The sequence below is a fragment of the Mobula hypostoma genome, chromosome 4 (genome assembly GCF_963921235.1).
Source record: "Mobula hypostoma chromosome 4, sMobHyp1.1, whole genome shotgun sequence".
Lineage (NCBI taxonomy): Eukaryota > Metazoa > Chordata > Chondrichthyes > Myliobatiformes > Myliobatidae > Mobula > Mobula hypostoma.
Genome location: NC_086100.1, coordinates 36,501,552 through 36,526,216, shown reverse-complemented (window position 1 = coordinate 36,526,216; position 24,665 = coordinate 36,501,552). Strand labels below are relative to the sequence as shown.

Sequence of the window (24,665 nt, the reverse complement as noted above, 5' to 3'; positions counted from 1 at the left end):
AAGGATACAAGGGCTTCAGTCTAAAGCCAGCTCCAGCAATGCTCCATCAAACCCCATCATATCACAATTCTAAATTTATCAGTGCAAGTTAAATCTAATAATCCTTATTCAATACTGTACTGAGCTGTTATGCTAAATTAGTTTCTAATTTCTGTGAAGTAGGTCTTAAACTTGACATGTTAAATACTGTTGCAAGGATGCTTTTTCATTGGTATTTGTTTCTAGTTGTTTTGGCCCTGTTGGTAATCCAGACACCACAGTAAAATGCAAAATATTTACATGTTTTCTCCTTCATAGCTTTTACCACCACTGAAAGCAGCTCCCCTTTCAGTTCCCATGATTCTGCACCATTATCAGATTCTGGATCCACCACTGATGGAGTTGATGAATTTGAACTAAAAGGTAATGTATAACTGTCAGTCTCACAGGTATTTTTAAATAAGCGGAACAAGTGAAAACTAGTTATGTAGACTTTCCTTTTACTAGATATTGTGTGGAATTCGATTCTCCCCAACTTGCTCTTTTCTTCTTCACTTGTTTTATGGGCTGTTTGGATTAATGCCACAGTTTGACTATCTCACAATATCTTAATTTGTCACTTGAGCATAAGGTAGAAGTGAGAATTAGTCAGAACTCATGACTGTTTTGGGGAAAAAATTATCTTTTCATTGTTAAATAAATGTTTTTTTTATTTGAAATGTTCTGCAGCAGGATATTGCACTAAAATGATCTATTTTATTTTTCTGTAAAAATCCATGGAGTTTCTTTTGACTCGAAAGAAACTATTGAATGGATGAGTACTTCAGGATGTGGTAGTCTGGTTTATTTTCTGCTTTTTAGGCAGTTGTAGTATGCATTCTGTCTGCATACTACTGATTTTAACAATTGCGGCTGGAAAATGCCATTGGAATGATGTGAATCTTATTGTCACTGTGTCATACAGATTGTATTGATGAGTCTAACCTCATTCATATGTCAGCGAATGGGCTCTCAGCATCAATGGCATCATTATTTTCAGGTACTTCATTAGAGAATTAGATGTTGTCTGATTTTTGTTTTCTCTCTGTTTCCTTCCCAATTCTTCCACAGTACTTAAGGGAGAGCTCGGCCTACTGCCATTAATTTATATACTTTTTTTCTACATTTGTATCTTTATTTTGGTGAATCCATATATTGAAGATTGTTAGGAAAGTTAAGTCATCCTTGAGCTGCTGTAAGATGTAGGCTGCCATGAGTAACGTTAGATTGTTCCAAGTTAAGGGAACTTGGAAAGGAATAGAGAACGAATATGGGAGATAAGTTGGGAGTTATTGATGTAAGGATCATTTAATGTTCTTTAAATGATGTCCTAAAGATGCAAGGTCCAATTTACCGTGAGCAAAATGCCTTTTGCTCCCAGCTTGATTAGCTCACATTTTAATATCCTCTCTTGCCTTTGGTGCTATGCAGATTGGCAGCCCTTGGCCAAGTGGCCATTTATCACATGGCAGTTAAGTTATTAATAACTGAGGTTGCATCAGTTCTAGAGTTGCTTTTCGTATTTAGTAGTACAATTAAATTACTGCCGTGGAACATATTCAAAGACATGAGATCAAATTCTGCTATGGTGCTTTATATTCAAAGTATGAAATATAGTTCAGTAATATCCTTCGGTGAAGAAAATCTGCAATTCTTATCTATGTGGCCTTCATCAGATTCCAAACCCAAGACCCACCAACGTAGTATTTACTTCTCTCCTGGTAGCAGTGAAATGATGTCTGTTGGGGATGGACAGTAAAAGCTGGCTTTGTTAGTTGCATTTATGTCCTATGAATAAATTAGAATGAGGATCTCTAATTACTTTGCATCTAAATTGGAGCTGTTGAGGCCAGGTATGCCTTTAATGGCACCTAGCAAAGATCACCCAACTGATTGCAACATTTGAGAGACTGAATTGAGTTTGTTAATAGGCTTGTAGCTCTATTGTGAAAGGCTGCAGCTCTCCCTAGAGTTCTCTGGTGTTTTGTGTTGTGTTTTGTTTTAGTTAGGCTCAAGGAAGGACCTTTCCTTGAGAAGCAGAGTATGTTTTATTTTACTTTTGGATCGATAGAATCTGTTATACTTGCATAACATTGTTTAACAGGGAATGAGTTAAAAATAATTGTTCCTATTATTTTCATTTCAATACTTCACATGAATGCATAAAGTATTAGAATGCTTACCAAACAACAGACCAGGAAAAACTCTAATGGCAACTGATTTACAGATAAGCATAAAATTTTAAGTCCAGATTACAAGTTAACTTGGAGGTCTGAGAAATGTCCTTGAAAATAATTATGAATATGTGTGCCACATATGACATTTCAAAATTATTGTAGCATCTCTCTTGGGAATGCATAATACCAACACCATCTATATTATAACATAATAGATATTATGGCATCATTGGGCATTTTGCAAAATGCCCGGAGATTTTGTGTAAAAAGGCAGGAATACGGATGAATTTTCTTCTGATGATAGTGATAATAGTGTTTCTGACTTACTCTGTACTGTTAAGATTATCATTGCTGAGATCCCCATCATCATATTCCTGTGGATCACTGTTGATCAGAAACTCAATTTGACTAGTCTGATAAATAACACATAATTACCATTGTCTTAAGAACACATCAGAGGCCGAGTCTCATGCCATGTTTAGCTTGCTTCCATGCCCTGAAAGTAAGAGAAATAGAAAGAGGTATATTGGATTTTCAAACATGGTAAAACTCGTTATGTTCTGTCTAAATTGATTTTAATGTTGTCCCATCTACTCTTGTGCAGCTACTCTCAATTTAAAATACTGTTTTAATGAGTTGATCTTAAAGTTTGATCTGTTAGATTTTACACTGTTAATTGAGATCTGAGGAATGGTCCTTCTGTTAGTGTTGTGTTTTGGTAATGTTCTCAATTTCTAAAGATTTCTTTTGAATTGTCTCTTGTTAAACGTAATAGAGGTTAGATTTGTTGTTGCACTTTCAATGTTACCATTTTTTCAGCTGTTTTTTTTTTGAATATTGTTCAAAGTTTAGCCAAATGTTTTGTACAAGTTGATGTTGTATAGATGTTACCTTTACTGTAGTTTTATTGAACATTATTGACATTCCTGACACAAATCATTTTATTCAGAAAATTTTGAAAAGAACTCACACAGACTTGCAAGTTGGCACCTATGTGATACTCGCACCTAAAGGTTTTGTTAAATTAGCATTATTGAAGATATGCAGTGAAGCATAACTGCTTTATTTAATATTCATTTTGAAACCTAGCAAAAAATTAAATTTATTTATACAGTTTAAAAATGTTACTTGCAGTACTGGACTGATACCGGGTAATCATTATACATTGTAATTCCCTTTCTTGTTTAGAATAACTGTAGTTTTTTCCCATTGCATTGTCTTCTATTGCTGGAGTAATGTAATCATACTTACGTTTGTAGAAAGGCATTGGCTTAAGCTTAAAAACGACACAATAATTGGGTCCACCTCCCCCCCCCCCGTGCAGTTTGAAGACTTTTAGTAAAGGAAGCAACTTGCATGTGCAACTGATGTAATGTTTTGTATCTTTTAAAATCTCTAAGTGACTTGATTTTCACAAATTTGAAAATCTCGTGGTTTTGAGTGAGTTCCAGTTTTATTATTCTGTTTATGTGTGTGAACTGCAAATTTTAAAAGGAAAAATTGGTATTTTGAGCTACAAAATGATTCAAACAGTGAAAGTGTAATAAGTGTGTTCAACTATTGCTTGGAACATTGATCTGTGAGTTCCAAGTTCTGACTATTTAAGAGTTACAGTCTTAATTGCTGTGTTTTTCTTTTCCAGATGCAGATATTAGGAGGAGTTTGGCTTCAAGCACCAAGTCAGTAATAAACTCTGAGTCCATGTAAGACCAAGTGAAATGTGTAGTGAAAAAATTGCTATGTCAAAGCATTCTCCTAGGCAATAATATTCGCCTTAATTTCTCTCTTGCTTATGCTTTAACTTGTAAAAGCTGATTCTATCCCACTCTGCCTTTTAAATTAAAATTTAGACTAATGTAAGGTATGCTGACTATTTTGCGGCTTCTCTTAACGTAGCTTTAATGCTTCTAACAAAAATGCAATTTTTAACTGTGACAAAAAGTTATTGACAAGAAACCTTAGTTGTTTCTCTCTTCAAATGTTTTGCCTAAGCTGGATACTCGGAGCATATGTTTGTTTCAGATTTCCAGCATGTGCCACCCATGGTTCATGGGTTTTGCTCTAACTTGCTGTCAGATTTCTACCATCCCCTAGACAGTTGTTCCTTTGGTAGTCACACTTTATGCACCTATCCATTAAATAGCTAGTTCTCTCTTTCCTTGTTTGGATCCACTGTCACTGACTCCATTGTAGCCAGTACATCTCTCAGAAAAGTTTATTTTTAGATTTACCGAAAGGTTTTTCTTGTGATCATTTCTTTTTCTCCTTAGCATATTGCTTCATGGCAATGCTATCTGGCGACAATGCTAGAATTCCCATGTATACCAATGATACCTTTCAGTATCTCGTGTTTGTTCTAGTGTCAGCTGTGAAACTGATAATATCAAGTGCTGATCAAGTTTCAATCCCAAATCTTCATTATTCTGCTTTTGTAAAATCATTCACTTGGACTTTTTACTGCTTCAAACTGGAATGGAATTCAATAAAAAAAACTACATTGCATTTAGGGTAATGAAGCTACAATGATTAGGAAACAACTGACTGTAAAATCATTTGCCATAGGCAAGAATAGTGGAAGCTTTATTTTCTGATTGCTGCCAGAGCTTTATGAAACTGCTCTAAGTGGTCATGTATTTAAAATGAAATCTTCAGAAATATATTGAGGTTTATTCACTCTACTAAAAGAGTACCTTGATCTTCATATTCATCCTGCGATCTTATTCTGTACTCGACAGAGCTTTTTCATCCCTCTGGACCTTTTTTGTGGGGAAAACGCTTTAAATTTTAAAACAAAATGGGACATTCTATAACAAACATGTTGTGATTTCGATTGAAGGGGGGATAACTCAAACTTATTTTTTTGTTGCAGTTCATTTTCATTCCTTCATTCCAATTCGGCTGAGGCAGTTGCTATGGGTCTGCTCAAACAGTTTGAGGGGATGCAACTTCCTGCTGCGTCAGAGCTGGACTGGTTGGTTCCTGAGCACGATGCGCCTCAGAAGGTGAGGCATTTAGTTTCCTCATCTTGCAGCTAGGGACATATGAAGCCACAATTTAATTTATAAATAAAATCCGTTGTTGAGGATCACAGGATACAACTTTATTTTTTAAGTCTTGAAGTCCACTGATGCAATTATTCACTCGTGTAGCAAGGTCTGCTGTTGGTTACTGGAGATGTAGATCTTCAAATCACCAAGAATTGATGCTCAGAAGTTCAGATGTTTCTGTGTACATCTCCTTTTAGAGATGTCGAGCTGTAGAGCAGCGCTTGTAGATTTGTTCCTGTAGACAAATGTAACTGATTGTGAATTAATTATTCTAATTCCACATGGAGTAACCTCTTCCTCCTTACAGCTTTTGCCAATTCCAGACTCTTTTCCGGTATCTCCTGATGATGGTGAGCATGCTGATATTTACCAACTACGAATAAGAGTGCGTGGAAACTTGGAGTGGGCACCACCTAGGCCACAAATAATCTTTAATATACACCCACCCCCCAAGTAAGAATTTGCTTTACAAATTAATCTGGCTGTTTTTCTACTTAATGAACATTTTTTTAGCCTGAACTTAAAATAATATCTTATCATTTACAATAATGTGTTACTTCAGGAGGAAGGTGGTTGTTGCCAAACAAAATTACCGCTGTGCAGGATGTGGTATCAAAGTGGACCCTGGTGAGTGATATTCAGAAAGTTAATACAATAAAGTTCTGTTTCTACTTGGATAACCTTGTCTAATACTCTGTATATCATGTTGTATTTATATTTAAAAGTCATTTTAAAATACTGCATAATTTCTGTAGCAAACAGTTCTTCCTCATACCTTTCCTTTCATTTAGGTGGAGAATTTATTACAGTAATGGTTTTTGGAAATGCTTGGCTAAATGGTAGAAGACTTTGCAGTGTCTGCAGACCTTTTAGCAGCCTTGTCGCATGGAACTTAAATATTTCATTGAGCGGTGCTGCTTTCTGAGACTAGTGGAAAGGCAGAATCACAACTTTTTCATGTCACTATCTTCCAGCGTTTGATTTAAAAATAATACTGTTGAAAGATGAGAAATTGTTTTTGAAGAACAACTACTTAGTCTTTTAAAGGGGAAACAAGAAATTAGTTGAATGCAGATTTTGGTTTCTTTTAAATTTTCAGTGTAATTACTATGAAGAGTATCCTCCCCTACTTGTTCCTGAATGTAACAGTTCCTACCTATTCCTTACAGAATATATAAAGCGACTACGTTATTGTGAATATCTGGGAAAGTATTTCTGTCAGTGCTGTCATGAGAATGTGCAGTCAGCAGTTCCAAGCCGAATATTGCGGAAATGGGACTTCAGCAAGTATTATGTCAGTAACTTTTCTAAGGATTTGTTGAATAAAATCTGGAATGATCCACTTTTCAACGTTCAGGACATTAACGTTGCTTTATATCGCAAGGTGAAGGCCCTCGATCAAGTTCATGTAAGCAATCTTTAAAAATTCTCCTGGTTAGCATGGAATTTAAATCATTCATTAAGCGGTACTGCTTTCTGAGTGGAAAGGCACAATTGCAGTGCCTGTGGAGGGAATGGACTCTCGCTGTTGTATTGTCATATGGTGTTCATGTAAGATGTAATATTCCAAATGGATATTTTAAGGACAATGTGATTTTATTTTTTGGTCAAATTTCATTCAATACCCAAAATAACAGATTAAAGCTATTTGTTCGTTTGTTTTGGCCTTAAAGAATCATAGGGTTGTTGACTTTGACTTTTCCTTTAAATGTTTCATAAACTACCTTTGCTACAAATCTAGTCATTCAACTAAATCAATCTTATACTTTTTAAATTGGGCATCATCCAAAGGTATGAGAATGGTTCAGTCACATGTAAGGCCAGTGTGAAAGCATTATTTTTTTAATGACAATTCACTTGCCTGTTTGAAAACTAGCCATAGTTTTGTTTAAATGAGATAGTGAAATTAGTTTTTTCTTCCAAGCAGCATTGTTTGTAATTAATCATAAAAGTATCTAAAAAATAGTGCTTTCTTTGTTTGAAATGTTTTGCAGATGTTGAGAGTGCAACTAGTTCACATGAAGAATCTATTGAAAACATGCAGGCTGGCAAAAGAGTAAGTTTTTTTTTCATTGAAAGCACAATTTACAGTTTTCTTTCTCTGTTGTGAAATAGGCATGGAAAAGGTTGGAGAGGATAAAGATTGTGATACTCAGCAGGTCGGGCAGCATCCGTGGAAACGATGAGTTGACGTTTTGGGCCGGAACCCTTCGTCAAGACTGTAGATGGAAGGAGCAGAGGCCCTATAAAGAAAGTGGGGGGAGGGTGGGAAGGAGAAGGCTGGTAGGTTCCAGGTGAAAAACCAGTAAGGGGAAAGATAAAGGGGTGGGGGAAGGGAAGCAGGGAGGTGATAGGCAGGAAAGGTGAAGAAGGAACAGGGGAAAACACAATGGGTAGTAGAAGGAGGCGGAACCATGAGGGAGGTGACGGGCAGCTGGGGGAGGGGGCAGAATGACATAGGGATAGAGGAAGGGAGGGGGAGGGAATTACCGGAAGTTGGAGAATTCTATGTTCATACCAAGGGGCTGGAGACTACCTAGACGGTATATGAGGTGCTGCTCCTCCAACCTGAGTTTAGCCTCATCATGGCAGTAGAGGAGGCCATGTATGGGCATATCTGAATGGGAGTGGGAAGCAGAGTTGAAGTGGGTGGCTACTGGGAGATCCTATCTGTTGTGGCGGACGGAGCGGAAGTGCTTGACAAAGCGGTCCTCCAATCTGCGTCAGGTTTCACCAATGTAGAGGAGACCGCACCGGGAGCACCGGATGCAATAGATGACCCCAACAGACTCACAAGTGAAGTGTTGCCTCACCTGGAAGGACTATCTGGGGCCCTGAATGGTGGCAAGAGAGGAGGTGTAGGGACAGGCGTAGAACTTGCGCTTACAGGGATAAGTGCTGGGTGGGAGATCTGTGGGGAAGGACGTGTGGATCAGGCAGTCGCGGAGGGACCGATCCCCGCAGAAAGCGGAGAGGGGTGGAGAAGGAAAGATGTGCTTAGGGGTGGGGTCCTGTTGAAGGTGGCAGAAGTTGCGGAGGATAATGTGCTGGATCCGGAGGCTGGTCTCTGCTCCATCTGCCACAACAGACAGGATCTCCCAATAGCCACCCACTTCAACTCTGCTTCCCACTCCCATTCAGATATGTCCATACCTGGCCTCCTCTTCTGCCATGATGAGGCTAAACTCAGGTTGGAGGAGCAATACCTCATATACCGTCTAGGTAGTCTCCAGCCCCTTGGTATGAACAGAGAATTCTCCAACTTCCAGTAATTCCCTCCCCCTCCCTCCCTCTATCCCTATGTCACTCTGTCCCCTCCCCCAGCTGCCCATCACCTCCCTCATGGTTCCGCCTCCTTCTACTCATTGTGTTTTCCCCTATTCCTTCTTCACCTTTCCTGCCTATCTCCTCCCTGCTTCCCCTCCCCCACCCCTTTATCTTTCCCTTACTGGTTTTTCACCTGGTACCTACCAGCCTTCTCCTTCCCACCCTCCCCCCCACCTTCTTTATAGGGCCTCTGCCCCTTCCCTCTACAGTCCTGATGAAGGGTTCCAGCCGGAAACGTCGACTCATTGTTTCCACGGATGCTGCCCGACCTGCTGAGTTCCTCCAGCGCGTTGTGAGTGTTGCTTTGACCCCAGCATCTGCAGAGTATTTTGTGTTAAAGATTGTGATGCTGTTTTTAACTTCTAGTGATTAAAAACAAGAGTACTGTAATACTCTCAGCCTTGAAATACATCCAACTTTAACTAAATGTTATTCATAATGGGTCTAACAATTCCACTCGTGGTACTCATTCCTATCACTGAAAACACCTTGTATGGGGATTTTTTTTATCACCTGAAGTTGAGTAGAGAAGTTTTTGTGTTATGTAAATGCTTCTTAAAATATATTCATTTATTTTTTTCTAAACTGACTTGCTTATATACCCCAGAGTTACTAAAATAAGAGGAGGATGTTATTATATCCTTCCATAATTGCTTAGGTCAAATATTGCGATTACATTTTTAGTGTGCTTTATTAAGCCTATTTTATTTAAGAAGAGTGAAAGCTGTTAAGTACATTATTAAACTGGTAAAATACATTTTACTGCAATGTTTGCAGTTTTAATAGTTAATGCATAATGTCATTATGCTCTCCTGTTGTGAAGCATTTACGTCCTTAACATAATGTGTAAAGACATTATGCAGTAGAATTTTTAGGCCCTCGTTCATGCTCACTGCGAGCATGTACTGGAAAATTCAAGGTTATGTTGCCCACAAATTTCTGGTTTTCTGTTTGAAACTGAGAGGTTGTTCACTGAGACAGTCATATTCTTAAACTGTCTGTTTTACTTCTCCATTCTTCAGTGCAGTGTGGAAACTTTCCCCAGATGTTCAAATGAATATCAAGTATTCTTCATGTGTGGTCTTATCTATTTTTAAATTGTACAGCATAATAAACATGTTAGATTTGGTGGTTTACAATGGAAAAAGTACCATTTAGTTAGGGGATTTTTACAACTAGGCCACACAAGACCATTATAAATTAGACTGCAAACAACAGGAATTCTGCAGATGCTGGAAAGTCAAGCAACACACATCAAAGTTGCTGGTAAACGCAGCAGGCCAGGCAGCATCTCTAGGAAGAGGTGCAGTCGACATTTCAGGCCGAGACCCTTCGTCAGGACTAACTGAAGGAAGAGTGAGTAAGGGATTTGAAAGGGGGAGGGGGAGATCCAAAATGATAGGAGAAGACAGGAGGGGGAGGGATGGAGCCAAGAGCTGGACAGGTGATAGGCAAAAGGGATACGAGAGGATCATGGGACAGGAGGTCCACTATCAACTCTGCTCTTAAACGCACCTCCCCCATTTCACGTACATCTGCTCTCACTCCATCCTCCCGCCACCCCACTAGGAATAGGGTTCCCCTAGTCCTCACCTACCACCCCACCAGCCTCCGGGTCCAACATATTATTCTCCGTAACTTCCGCCACCTCCAACGGGATCCCACCACTAAGCACATCTTTCCCTCCCCCCCCCCCCGCATTCCGCAGGGATCGCTCCCTATGCAACTCCCTTGTCCATTCGTCCCCCCCATCCCTCCCCACTGATCTCCCTCCTGGCACTTAATCCGTGTAAGCGGAACAAGTGCTACACATGCCCTTACACTTCCTCCCTTACCACCATTCAGGGCCCCAAACAGTCCTTCCAGGTGAGGCAACACTTCACCTGTGAGTCGGCTGGGGTGATATACTGTGTCCGGTGCTCCCGATGTGGCCTTTTATATATTGGCGAGACCCGACGCAGACTGGGAGACCGCTTTGCTGAACACCTACGCTCTGTCCACCAGAGAAAGCAGGATCTCCCAGTGGCCACACATTTTAATTCCACATCCCATTCCCATTCTGACATGTCTATCCACGGCCTCCTCTACTGTAAAGGTGAAGCCACACTCAGGTTGGAGGAACAACACCTTATATTCCGTCTGGGTAGCCTCCAACCTGATGGCGTGAACATCGACTTCTCTAACTTCCGCTAATGCCCTACCTCCCCCTCGTACCCCATCTGTTACTTATTTTTATACACACATTCTTCCTCTCACTCTCCTTTTTCTCCCTCTGTCCCTCTGAATATACCCCTTGCCCATCCTCTGGGTTCCCCTCCCCCCTTTGTCTTTCTTCCCGAACCTCCTGTCCCATGATCCTCTCGTATCCCTTTTGCCTATCACCTGTCCAGCTCTTGGCTCCATCCCTCCCCCTCCTGTCTTCTCCTATCATTTTGGATCTCCCCCTCCCCCTCCAACTTTCAAATCCCTTACTCACTCTTCAGTTAGTCCTGACAAAGGGTCTCGGCCTGAAACGTCGACTGCACCTCTTCCTAGAGATGCTGCCTGGCCTGCTGCGTTCACCAGCAACTTTGATGTGTGTTGCTATAAATTAGTCTTGTCAGTCCTCACAAAGCAAGTACATTCAAATGAGCTTCTCTAATTTGATGCTAATGATATGACTGGCATAGTTTGCTCACTGCCCTGCATGGTAACTGTTTTGGTAATATGGCTGTAATTACAAATTTCTCTGCCAAATAAATATTGTATTTGTTATCTAGGTTGTACTCTAGAATTAACAAGGTCAGAGTATTGGAAGTGGATGACATGGTTGACAGTTCAAAACCTAGGAATAATATTGTATCATATGTGTAGTTACAAAACTATAATTCACAACATGCCCAGAAGTTGGAGGAAATAAAGCTAGAAGTTGTAAGAGATATTTAATTTATTTAGGGATACAACACAATAATAGGCCATTCCAGTCTAAATGAGCCTGCACACCCAATTACACCCATATGACCAATTAATCTACTAACCCATATGTCTTTGGACTGTGGGAGGAAACCAGAGCACCCGGAGGAAACCCGTGCGGTCACAAGGAGAACATATAAATTCCTTATAGACAGTGGTGGAATTGAATGTAATGATGCTGTTATAACTAGTACTATACTGTGCTGCCCCTAAGATGTTGTTTCTTGACTGCATTACCATATCTCAGAGACAATGGATAGAAGTTTTTGTTTTGTAAATTCTTATGGAAATGCATCAATCGGTTCCACTCTCCTTTGTCTCTGATTTAATTACTGCAGTTTCTCTACCATTATACATTTTACTTGACTAAGAATTGTATATAGTAAACTCACAAATGATTTAAAAGAAATTGTAATATCACACTGAAATTTTCCAACTATGATTGTGTATACTTTAAACCAGGAAGAGTATCAGGATATTTTCAGTCTTGCAAAAAGAAGTGGTCATAGATTTTGAGTTCTTTAAGATTTAAATTTTGGATATGCAAAATAGATGCATCACTCACAACACGCTGGAGGAACTCAGCAGGTCGGGCAGCATCCGTGGAAAAGATCGGTCGACGTTTCGGGCCGGAACCCTTCGTCAGGACTGTAGAGGGAAGGGGCAGAGGCGCTATAAAGAAGGTGGGGGGAGGGTGGGAAGGAGAAGGCTGGTAGGTTCCAGGTGAAAAACCAGTAAGGGGAAAGATAAAGGGGTGGGGGAGGGGAGGCAGGGAGGTGATAGGCAGGAAAGGTGAAGAAAGAATAGGGGAAAACACAATGGGTAGTAGAAGGAGGCAGAACCATGAGGGAGGTGATAGGCAGCTGGGGGAGGGGGCAGAGTGACATAGGGATAGAGGAAGGGAGGGGGAGGGAATTACTGGAAGTAGGAGAATTTGGTGGGGTTGGTAAATGGGTGGAGGTATTGATCAGCCTGTTAGCTTGGGGAAAGTTACTCAAAACATTAAAACATATTCCAAAGCACTTGGAGAATTCTATAATTCTCCAACTTACAGTAATTCCCTCCCCTTCCCTTCCCCTAACCCTATGTCACTCTGCCCCCTCCCCCAGCTGCCTATCACCTCCCTCATGGTTCCGCCTCCTACTACGCATTGTGTTTTCCCCTATTCCTTCTTCACCTTTCCTGCCTATCACCTCCCTGCCTCCCCTCCCCCACCCCTTTATCTTTCCCCTTACTGGTTTTTCACCTGGAACCTACCAGCCTTCTCCTTCCCACCCTCCCCCCACCTTCTTTATAGGGCCTCTGCCCCTACCCTCTACAGTCCTGACGAAGGGTTCCGGCCCGAAACGTCGACCGATCTTTTCCACGGATGCTGCCCGACCTGCTGAGTTCCTCCAGCGTGTTGTGAGTGTTGCTTTGACCCCAGTATCTGCAGATTATTTTGTGTTTACAAAATAGATGCATACTTTTTGGTAAGACAGTAAAGCTCCAATATTGCTTGCACAATAATGAATTATTATAATATTCTTCTTTTGTAGTCTTCTGGATAACTTTGACAGAGAACCGGGTCATCTCACTGAAGATCTTCATCTATATTCACTAAATGATCTCACGGCTTTAAAGAAAGGGGAGCTAGCTGGAAGGCTGAAGGACCTTGTGAAGATAGGCTCAGCCCATGTGGCACAATGTATGGTATGCAGCATTGAGACTCTCAGGAATGAATGCAACGTACTGCAGAAATAAGCATAATGTGTCTAAACATTTAATGCAGCATATGCTTACCACTATCCTGTAAGTGCAATGGGTGTAATATGATAATGGCAAACAGAATAGAAACATCCAGTTAGGTTAGCTGCTGCTAACCTGATCAGTTTAACGAGCAGTTTGCTTTTTGCTCCAGATTTCAGCATCTGCAGTCCCTTGTCTCCATGGTGGTTGTCTGTCATAGTGAACAATGATAGAAAGCCTGTGCGGGAGAGATTTTAAAGTAGAAATCTGTTGCGTTGGGGATATTTCCACTCTTGACCTCAGAGGTCCCAGTCCAGTGGTTCGTCATAACTGGCACCTTTTGTGGTTGCAGTGGATGCCCATGACTGCTTCTGTGCCTTGTCAAGCCCTTCGCTCTTCACGGAGCTTTGCGGATCTGCCTTTATGGCCATGGTATCCCACTGTTGATCTCATCTGCCCAGTCCGCTGGAGCTGATCTTGCATGCTAGGAGAGGCATGTCCCTATTCATTGGGGTGTAAGGTCTGCTGGCTACCCTCACCTGGTTTAGCCCGCCTGTTAAAGCAATGCACTGTGGTGTGGCCACTGTTGCATGCACACAGCTGCTTGGAGCCACAGGTGAGTGCTGAGTATATAGTGGGGACCAAAGGTGCTACCCCTCCCTGGACACCCTGTGCATCCCATGTGTTGTCTCCATATTTCAAAGTTAATTTGGTGTGTGACTTTTAACCTATTTGGTTTAATAGCTTTATGAGAAAAATGAATAGATGATGTGCTTTCATGGGCATCGTTCTTAAAGAGCGAAAGAGGACTTTTGAACCTTTTCATTGTCCTTGTTTTGTTTCCTTCTACATAGTAGTTGAATTCTGCTTTTCATCAGTATAGTTCAGTGCTAGCATATATGTAAGTTCATTGCTTATATTGTGGACACAATGTATATTGTAATGTCATGCATTCTGTTTAAATTTAGCCTAGTGAAGTTATCTTACCCATTAAGATTGGTAATGTTTCAATTTGTCTCTATTTGTTTACTTATTTATTGGCATACAGCGTGGAGTAGGCCCTGTGTCCCTTCGAGCCACACCACCCAGCAATCCCCCAGTTTAATCCTAGCCTAATCACAGTATAATTTGCAATGACCAGTGAACCTACCAAACAGTATGTCTTCGAAATGCAGGAGGAAACCAGAGCACTTGAAAGAAACCCATGTGGTCATGGGGAGAATGTATGAGCTCCTTACAGGCAGTGTCAGGCAATGAACCTGGGTCACTGGTACTGTAAAGCGTTGCTGCCCCAACTTCAGAATTTACTTAGGAATGTGACTACTATCTTCCCAATATTATTTTCAGTGCTGCTGATGTATTAACTAGTTCTTTAAAGTGAAATCTTAACAATTAAGAAACTACTTAAGAATAACTGGTTTGTTTTGCTTTGCTTAGCTTTGTCAGGGTAAAGGCTTCATCTGTGAATTCTGTGGTAATGATACTGATATCATCTTCCCTTTTGAACTCCACAAATGTAAAAGGTGTGAAGGTTAGTATTTAATGGTTGCAGTCTCGCTGGTAAGCCTCAAGTCTCAAATAAGCATGTGAATCTTATTTGTAGTCTAACTATGTGAGTGCCTTATACATAATCATAAAAAGATACGCCACGGAAACAGGCTGCACCAACCTTCAGCCACCCATCCACACTACTGCTACATTGATCCTTTTTTATTCTCCTTACCTTCTCATCAACTCTATCCCGATTCTACCATTCATCCTTACGCTGGCTAAGGGCAACTTACAGTGGTCAATTAATTTATCCACAAATAAAAGTTAACTGGGTAAGTATTGTAAGTATTCCATAGAACTTCAATTAATTTGAAGACAAAAAGCTTGCTTACTTTTATTTTGTCTAGTTCAGGTCCCCATTATATACTTTGGTTTTTCTCATTCACAGTGCCTTTCCACGAGTTGATAAAGACTGCTCAGCCAGGCAGATTTTTTCCTAGATGCAATTAGACATAATGGCCCTTCGCTCAGATTTTTGAATGCTTGCCATTAATTCCATTTTTCACTCAGGTCATTATACAGTGGATTCCAGTTAATTGGGACACATCCACACCAGTACATTTTGCTCCAATTAAACGGCTGCCCCAGTTAGCTGCAGTTTCAGCGAAGTAGTTAGAAAGGTATTTTTAAAAAAAAAGACAAACTACTGTTTAACTGAGTAGCAAATTATGTATTTAAATGAAATACAGAACAAATCAGAACACAACTGGTGCTATAAAACTACTACAGTACTATAAAGCAACACACACATCAAAGTTGCTGTTGAACGCAGCAGGCCAGGCAGCATCTCTAGAAAGAGATATAGTCGACGTTTCAGGCCGAGACCCTCAGGTGCTGCCTGGCCTGCTGCATTCACCAGCAACTTTTATGTGTGTTGCTTGAAATTCCAGCATCTGCAGATTTCCTCGTGTTTACAGTACTATAAAACTGTATTAGTTTCAAACAGTATCGACAGAGGAAATCATCCAGTGTGCCTGCCATATATGGTACTGCATCTAGTCACATTGTTACGCACTTAGTTTGCCAGGTTAGCAAGGGTGAGCAGTAGTGTAAGAAAGTTCAGGGCTCATTCAGATCCACAATGATCAAATCTGCAAGCACCTGAACCTCTGATCTTCCTTTTCTGTACAAAAATTGATAACTTCTTTGTTTCCAAATAAATCCTTTTATATTGGAAACAACAGTTAAGATAAATAATGATGTTTTTCCTAAAATAATAGCCAATGGTGGTACTAATCTCTAGTTATTCAACTGTTGAGGTTAAAAGATACTCCAATTATTTTCTTTTTAAATATTATATATCTCAAATTGCATTTAAACTTGAAAACAAAAGAGGACATAGAATAGAACAAAAATTAACTGGCAACTAGAGGGGTAGGAAGTTTTTAAAATCTAACAGAGGCAACTAAGAAGTAATGAGAAGAAAGATGACATTAGTTAGAAGCTGTTTGGCACAAGTCTCCTATCCCAATTAAGCAGCAAATTGTCCCAAAATAATGAAGGGAATCCCAGCTATTTTCTCAATTAGTTTTTGTTCTCTAAGAGTGGTCCCAAATAAGCGGCTGACCCGACTAACTGATGGAGCAATTAACCGGAATCCGCTGTATTTATTTAAATCAGTTTTTAATTGTTGGTTTCCTTTCTGACACAGTGACGGTCTCTTTTAAGGTTGCCTGTCTTTTCCCTGCACCATATAAATAATTTGAAACTCGCCTGTATCCATGTTGCTACCATTGCTGCAAATGGCATTCTCCAGCTCTGGCTGTTCACCCCTTCCATCGTGGCTGTAGTCACCTACACCCGACAAGTTCCTTCATAAACTGCTTTGGCACACCACTACTCCTTTAAGACTTACTGAAGATTTGTCTTCAAGCAAACTTTTGGATGATTTTCCTAATATCTTCTTTGACTCTGCCCATTTTTCCACTAGATGCTAGAGATAAGTTTTAGTTTAAAGCAGACAAATAAAAACTGTTTGATCCATTTTTATTGTGGAGATTTAGTTGGTCTTTGCTTCTTAGATAATGTGAACACTAATGCTAATCAAGTTCATTGTAGCACTTATAATTTGTATTTGTGTTCACACCAAAGCTCACCTTTTTATTTTAATGAATTTCTTCCTGAAATGTATTGTGTTTTAGTAAAATAAACTTTTTTTTGTTTCTTCAGAATGTAAAGCATGTTATCACAAATCCTGCTTTAAATCAGATCACTGTCCTCGTTGTGACCGACTTCAGGCACGTAAAGAATTACTTGCTAAAAAAACCATAAAATGTTATTCATCAGAGGTTCAAGGAGGAGAAAATGAGAGTTCACAGAGTATGGATTGTGATTGAGCAAGAAGACATAAGTTAACAAAATTACTTGAATTTTTTTCAATGAAGCATGCACTTAATTTTTTTATTCAGGACTGGCACTAATGCCCATGCCTAACTCTGCATACTGATAATACAACCTATTGCCTTCCACAAATAAAGCTTATTTTGGTGATGTTGTCTTTGCTGGTCAGTAAGTTGATAATACCTTATCCATCCTTGTTAATTTGACAATCTATTTATTTAAATGCTTTTAAAAAATGTGTGATTGAACGTCCAAAAACTTTTTGTTTGGTGGGAGGGAAGGGATTGTTCAGTCTGGGCAGTGTGTGTATTGCACATCTGATTGCACTGAAGCTCCATGCTGAGTGTGAGGAAGTAGCCATATCCATGTTGGAGGAATGGTGTTTCAGTCAGTTGAATTAATTGCAGTTGCCATTCACATCTTGGACAGTGGAGAAAAAATACTTGTGTATCTGGTATTCTATTCTGTGTTTTAACAAATAGATATCACTGATATTTTTATTACTGCTTAATTGAATTTATCTGGTATTTAGAGATCAGATGCTGTTGGGACAGATGTGTGTTTTGGATACAACTGTGAGGACTTTTATTCAATACCTTAAGACTTCCAGGAATGTATAGAACTAAAAATTCGGGTTAGCGAGCCTAATTTTTCAAATATGAAAGACGTATCATGAATGTAAAAAAAATGAGCCTCTATCTGCTTGTATTGAAACACAACATCTGAAATATTTGGCTGGGTTGTTAGAAAAGCATGATAATTGAAAGAGTCTTACTGATATTATTTTGTTTCCGGGCTATTTCATTATACTGATGACTTGGATTAAATCAATCTTCTACGAATGCAGTATGGCTTATTGCAAAAGATTTTTATTGAGACACTCCAGTGTACAAATTGTGAAATGTATTGAATATCATCAAAGCTATTTGGTTATTTATTGTTATTTGAGTTTGATTATAACTCAACTGTTTATATTGTATGTGCAAGCCCATTTGTTCATTTTAGCTATATGTGAAATGTATAATGCTATAACCTGCATACTGAATAGTTTGGAGATCAATTTTATTAAAAGTACTGCATAAAAAAATTAGGTTTAGACCGAGTGGAAAAGTTGAGAAACATCTTTACACCTCTTGAGAATTTGTACTCTTAGACAAAGCCAATTAAAGCTCATTTACTAATGCAGTAGGATTTCTCTTTTGCAATGCATGTTTGGAAAATTTATTGTTTCATTGGAATGCCTTCAGTTAAAACTTTGAGCCCATTTCAGGCGGCCACGTGGCTGAAACAAAAAGGTGATAGTTTAACCTGTTTGTCAAATAATAAAATCAAAACAAAAGGATTATATTGTTTGCAACAGTCTGAGATCAGCCTTTAGTTTGTTTAAATCCTAATGTTTAAGTGGTTCTAAAGATGCAATCTACTTCTTTCAAATGGAACTCAGTTCAATTTATGTTCAAAAGTAATCTTATATAAAAGACATTGCTAGGTTTTTCTTGTAGTTTTAATTAACCATCTGTTTTGGGATTTTTTTCCTTTTTTTTAAAGACTATTCTTTGTCACATACAGCAAGTCCTTAATATCACTTCCTCTCAATTTTTTTCCTGTTTGGGAAAATATGACTAGATTTATCGCAGTTTGAATGTATATTCCTATAATTTCAAAGACAAACTACTGTATGTTTAAAAAGGGAGATCTGTAATAGAGAATCAAATGCTAAGATAGACACATCGCCTCTTATTTCATGCTATGTAGGAGACTGATATTTGTGAAAGATCTCCATGCTGTACGATTCTGAAAAGAAGATGAAACTACTTATCTAAACCTGGAGATGGACTAAGAACAAGAGGTGGAGGATCTGTCCTTTTAATCCCTTGAGCCTCTCTACCATTCAAAAAGGCCATAATCAATCTCCTGCACATTTCATGCCATATCTCTTGATTCCTCTAAAATCCAGATCTGTTTAGAACACAGGCAATGATTGAACCTCCATAGCCTTCCAGCACTCTTAATTCCAAAGTGAAGATTCCATTGAAAATTCCAAGTGAAGAAATTTCTTTTCATTTCAATACTAAAAGGTCTAACCTCATTTCAAGGCAGCCCCCAAGTCCAAACCATGCCAACCAGGGGTAATATTCTCCAGTATCTAACCTATTGGACCACCTTTAAAGAAAAATGTTTGTCTCAATGAATTCACGTTTCATGGTGATGTATAAAATCGATGCTAAGACCACTCAATTTCTCCTCCAGATGACCTCAATCACAGGAACCAGCATAGTCAGCCTTCCCTGCACTTTATAACTGTTTTGAAGTAAAGAAAGGAAAGTTATACATGATACTCCAACTACAGTCTCAGCAAGACCCTATGTAATTATAATAAGATGTACTTTTACTAAAGTTATTTTGGAACTAGACCCATTGAATCATTTACTTTCCTAAATGGTTGCTGTACCTATATGTTAGCTTTGTATGCAAGGACACCCAGCCCCCTTTGAAAATTAATATTTCTTAAATACTCAGCATTTCAATGTTTTTTTTCTACTTTTGTAGATAACCGCTCATTTTATTGCATGGTACTGCATCTAGTCACATTGTTGTGCACTTAGATTATCTATGTCTTGCATCCTCATCCCTATTCACATTTCCACTTAGTTTCTTGGTTGTCAGCAAACATAAAAATGTTAAATTTGGTCACCTACTGCAATCTTTACGCTATTCTGCTGTTCTGCACTTATTGTTGTATTTATCTTATTAATACTGTATGTACTGTTCACTCTGTGAGCCTCATACAAGCAAGGAATTTCATTGCACCCTGCACTATGCATGGCAATTAATCTAATCGCCAAAGGCATTGAAAGGGAGTGTGAATATTTGCAGCCCAAACTCAGACTTCTACAGTAACACACTAGATACAGTATCATTTTGAGAAGGATTTATTTATTCCTTGTCTTTGTTTTCTATCTGTTTTTCCAACTCTAAATCCATCCTGGTAAATTCATTCCATGACGAACAAATTACCAGGCCTTATTGAAAGTCTTATGAATATACATTTACATCAATTTCTTGTCTCCTAATCTACTGTACTAGAAACCTTAAAGAATTCCTTTAGATAGGTTTATCATTATTTCCTTTTCATAAATTCATGTTGACACTGTTCAGTAAAATTTAAAAATGTCTTAATATTCAAATCCTTTACAATGGAATCCAGCCGTTCTCTGCTTCTGATGCCAGGCAAAACAGATCAGTGTTTTTCCCTTCATGGTGGTGGTCTCACGTTTGTTATATTCCAATCTAAACAAACTGTTCTAGGATCTACTGAATTTTAGAAGATAATAACTGGTGAATCCACTATCTCCATTGTGATTTTCTTTTTAATTTGGGATGTAGGTGCTTCGGATCTGTCAGTTTTCAGGCTTATTAATTTCTCTAGTTTTTAAATTTTGAATTTCATTACTTAACCTTTTGGTTGCATAGCTTTTCTGGGAAGATTTTTTTTTGCCACCCATAAAACGGACTCAAAATTTTAATTTTATTTCGTTAGTCCTAATCATATTTTTTTTAGCATTCCATACCTTCTCTTGTTAGAGAATAGTTTCATAAATTACCTGTAAGATGTTTTATAAAATATTGGTAAAGTCTTCAGTGTAATCTATATCTAATGCAGAATTTATCTTGAGTTCTTTTGAATGGTGAATTGCAAAGAGTTTCACCATTCTCCAAAGAACATAAATTAAGTTTTATTTTGTTGGCACATCTGCTGCCTCTCAGTTGTTTTAATTCAGTTTCAGTCTTGACTTGAGGAACTGTATATGTGGGGTTTCCATTGCTGTCATTATGACCAAGTGGATTTTCCCCAGATATTCTAGTTTCCTTCTATATCCCAAAGATAAGCGGATTGGTTAGTTAATTAGCCACTGTAAATTGCACCTAGTATGTTATGAGTTGTAGAAAGGGGGGCAAGTTTAATAGGAATGTGGCAAAATTAAAAATTGGATTGGTATGAATGGATGCTTGATGGATCATAGGGCTTGTTTCAAAGCTGTATGACCCTATATTCATTAGTAAATTTACTCCATCACAAATAGTGAACATTTGGCCATCAGTTTGTAAACAGAAGTAACAAATATTTTTGGTGAATAGGGAATCTGTTGGGAATATTAGCACTAAGTTGTAATCTTACTCAATTAACGGAGCTTTGAAATTGGGTTCTTGCTCCTATTAGAAGCAAGACAATATGTGCAGTGCCTAGAGAATTAAGATATTTGTAAAATGCTTTACAAAAGCCTGATAGCACTGTAGATAAATGTATCATGTGGGCGTGATAGACTAAGTTCAAGGTATCATCCCAATCAAGTTTTTTTGCTGATTTTGTCCAGGGCAATAGTGAGGTACTACAGTGGGTTTTAGTATTCGTAGAATTTTACTGTGGAGGTGAATGTGCATGTGTTTAACTGCATGAATACGAAGTTGTACCTAGTGTGATGGCTCACATGACTAAATAGCCACTATCCACTCAGATTAAAAATGAATTGTGGAATACTTCGTCATTCCGGGGGCTGCTGCTGTCTGTGTTACTATAACCCAGATGAATTGTTACCTAGGAAACAGGAATGAAATGATTACGAAAAACATTCATCAAAGATTTATTTATTAAGAGTGTATAATCGTTCTTGTCAGTTTTCTACTAAAGAGCTGACTATCCTGGTAATTACTTGTTCATGTAGCTATTATTGCTGTGTGAGCTGTAGTAAATGTTTTATCAAGCTATTTCATAGTAGAAGATTTTTTTACTGAAATAATCTTGCAAAAATTGTGGAGTAATCACATTTTCTTTTGCTCCATCATCATGGAGGTAGATTAAAATTTCTCATAATAAAAGATATTTCTCTAGCCAAGGGATCAAGCTTCCTACCTTTTTAGTTAGGATGAACTGAATCATGGGGAAACTGGACAAATTTTGTCAGTGATTTTTCTTTTAATTAGAAACAATTAAAGTTAATTTAATTACAGTTGTGATTTGGAGGTTTTTAAATTTTGTATTGATTAAAAGATACTCCCTTAAAACTCTGCAGCTATTGTGACCTTTGAACATAGATATAAGGAAATAATGTACTTAAGGGGCAGCAGGTTCCCACCGTGTTAATATCTAAGCTTGGTAGAATGACGTGTCTTTTTCTGTTTTTGTATGCCACCTGCAATGAACTATTATTTGAAATTGGAGAAAGGTCACAGTTTGTGTTTCTCCTTATCTGTAATCAGTCTTCTAAATACCACAATTTAAGAACAATTAGTGATGAGCTATCATGATATACAATCTGAATATTTTAAATTACAGAATGTAAAATGTTTTCCTAAGAATGTAGAAAATTTCATTGTGTTTTATAAAACTTTGTTAATTGTGAAATTTCCCTCTTTTACCTGCCTTTGCCACGTACACACACTTCCAAAAAAAGTCAATCTCCAATTGATAATCCTGCACTTTGGATGCGAAAAGGGAGAACATAGTAGCGTATTAAACCTGTGATCAACCAGTTTTCCTCTTGTGGCATCAGATTGTCTGTTAGGTAAGGGAAACATAACCTACTTTGTTTTTATTAATTATTTTTCCAGTTTATCCCTGTATATTTAAAAATGAACATATTATAATTGTTTTGAACAGTTTTGTGTAGATTCCTCTTTGAATCTGGTCTCTGAATGTTCTCCTTACCCATTTAGAAAAAAAATTGGTACTCCTTTGTTATTTCATGAGGAAATTATGAGGAAGGAAATGACTTAAGTGTTTGTTAAATGGAAACAACTGCTGGTAGTATTGGGCAAATCATGTGAATGTGTACACTATAACATTTAGTTTGCTATTCTTCTTTATATAGTGTATACTCCAATAAGAGCATATCTGGATAACATGACAATAGTTTGTGGAAGTTTCTCATTATGTCTTGTACTTTTGTACCATATATTGTAAATAAAGCATACAAATGTCACACATTTCTAATTCATTCTCTGTAAGAGTGAGTGGTTTTCATGTTTTAACTTTTTTGAGGTTGCAAGAATAAACCACTAAAAAGTTTTGTGTAGTAACTACAGTTCTTAAAGACAGTTCATCTTCTGAATAATTTCATATGTTCATGTATATGTGAAATACGAGCAAGAAAGGAAGTTTTATTCTTTCAAGCTTATCAAAGCCACCAAGAGGTTCAGCCATCTTGACAAGTTAAATATTCTCATTTCTTTGTCAGTACCTCTTGTACAGATCTGCTGTACTATGACTTAGAAATGTTGATATTGGAAAATTAAAGGTATAAAGTTACTTTGATTGCACTTGTTGCTAGTTATTATTTATACACTGAATATGGGCCAGGGTGATTGAATATTGGTTGTTTTTACTTAAGCCATGTTTTCAGATTATTTCAGGAGGAATATTGAGGATAATACACAAATGGAATAGAAAAATATAGAAATTAAAATTTTAAACAAGTTGTGAAATACTGACTAGCTAGCACCATGAAGTGTGGGGGGGGGGCGAAACTGTGTGGTCTATATTTCAGATAACAGATTCACTATTGCAGTGTACAGTCCTTTCAAAATTAAATTTTAACACTTTTTAAAAGAAGCAGCTGAATAAGATGCAGTAAAACATACTTCCATCAATCAGATAAATGCATGGACAGGTAATAAAATTCCCATTGGATGACAGATACAGCAGAGTTATGTAACTGATATAATATCAATAGGCATGCTAATCCAGTTTCTCTGACTATATCAATTAAAATAATCTGTATCAAGTACAATCTGATGAATATTTGTCATGTAAAGTACTCCAGTACAGAAATCTAATGTATTATTCCCAGTTAATTTCATAAAACAAACATTAATGAGTATAATGTTTGCTGATTTATAAAACTCTTGCATTTATATGGTTTTCTAATTTTAGTGTTAATTTTCAATATCCTGTATATGAATTGCAAAGCAAAATATATTTTTATTTGAAGCATTGGCATATGTAAACTCTAATGTCAAAATCTCTGTTTTAATTCAGACAGGGATTCTTCGATTCTTGTATATGGTTAGAACTGAAGGCAAACAAATTTGCATTGTAATCCCACTCAGTAACCCACAATAAAAGCATTCCAAAACATGTTCTGATTTTTATTAAATCTTTTAAGTACTGTACAAAGATTTCTTAAGCTACTAAGATTTCAGAGTCCTTAAGCTTCTTGCATTGGATAAACCAAAAATTCTTCAGCATATTTCTGTAAAATTAAAAACAATTATCTTACTATTTAATTTGTATCCAGGACTGCATCAAGGGCATATAGAAAGTGTAGACAATTTCCAAAGTGGAGAAGAGCACCAGTGTACAACAGTCACTATGCTTCATAAAGAATTAATCATTTGCAGAAGACAAGATCCCAATTTCGATTCCAAGGGGATCCTTGTGGAATATTTGACATTAATGAATAGATATTATAAAAATATTTAAATGCATAAATTCCTACTTAATATGTTGAACAACCTTGAATTCCAG

General features: G+C 37.9%; 1 protein-coding gene across 3 annotated transcripts in view; it reads left to right on the top strand.

The window, feature by feature from the left end:
* rubcn (rubicon autophagy regulator) overlaps positions 1-24,268 on the top strand; it is a 61,711-nt gene extending 37,443 nt beyond the window's left edge. For 2 of the 3 annotated variants that reach the window (XM_063045607.1, XM_063045606.1), the window contains 11 exons: positions 298-402; positions 944-1,018; positions 3,838-3,898; positions 5,065-5,197; positions 5,550-5,695; positions 5,805-5,869; positions 6,412-6,650; positions 7,237-7,298; positions 13,060-13,213; positions 14,687-14,780; positions 16,970-24,268. In XM_063045607.1, the coding sequence (XP_062901677.1) occupies positions 298-402; positions 944-1,018; positions 3,838-3,898; positions 5,065-5,197; positions 5,550-5,695; positions 5,805-5,869; positions 6,412-6,650; positions 7,237-7,298; positions 13,060-13,213; positions 14,687-14,780; positions 16,970-17,136 (1,301 nt within the window). In that variant the 3' untranslated portion in view covers positions 17,137-24,268. The remainder of the gene's footprint in view (positions 1-297; positions 403-943; positions 1,019-3,837; positions 3,899-5,064; positions 5,198-5,549; positions 5,696-5,804; positions 5,870-6,411; positions 6,651-7,236; positions 7,299-13,059; positions 13,214-14,686; positions 14,781-16,969) is intronic. The other variant, XM_063045608.1, reaches the window with a different exon arrangement.
* Positions 24,269-24,665: the final 397 nt, after the last annotated feature.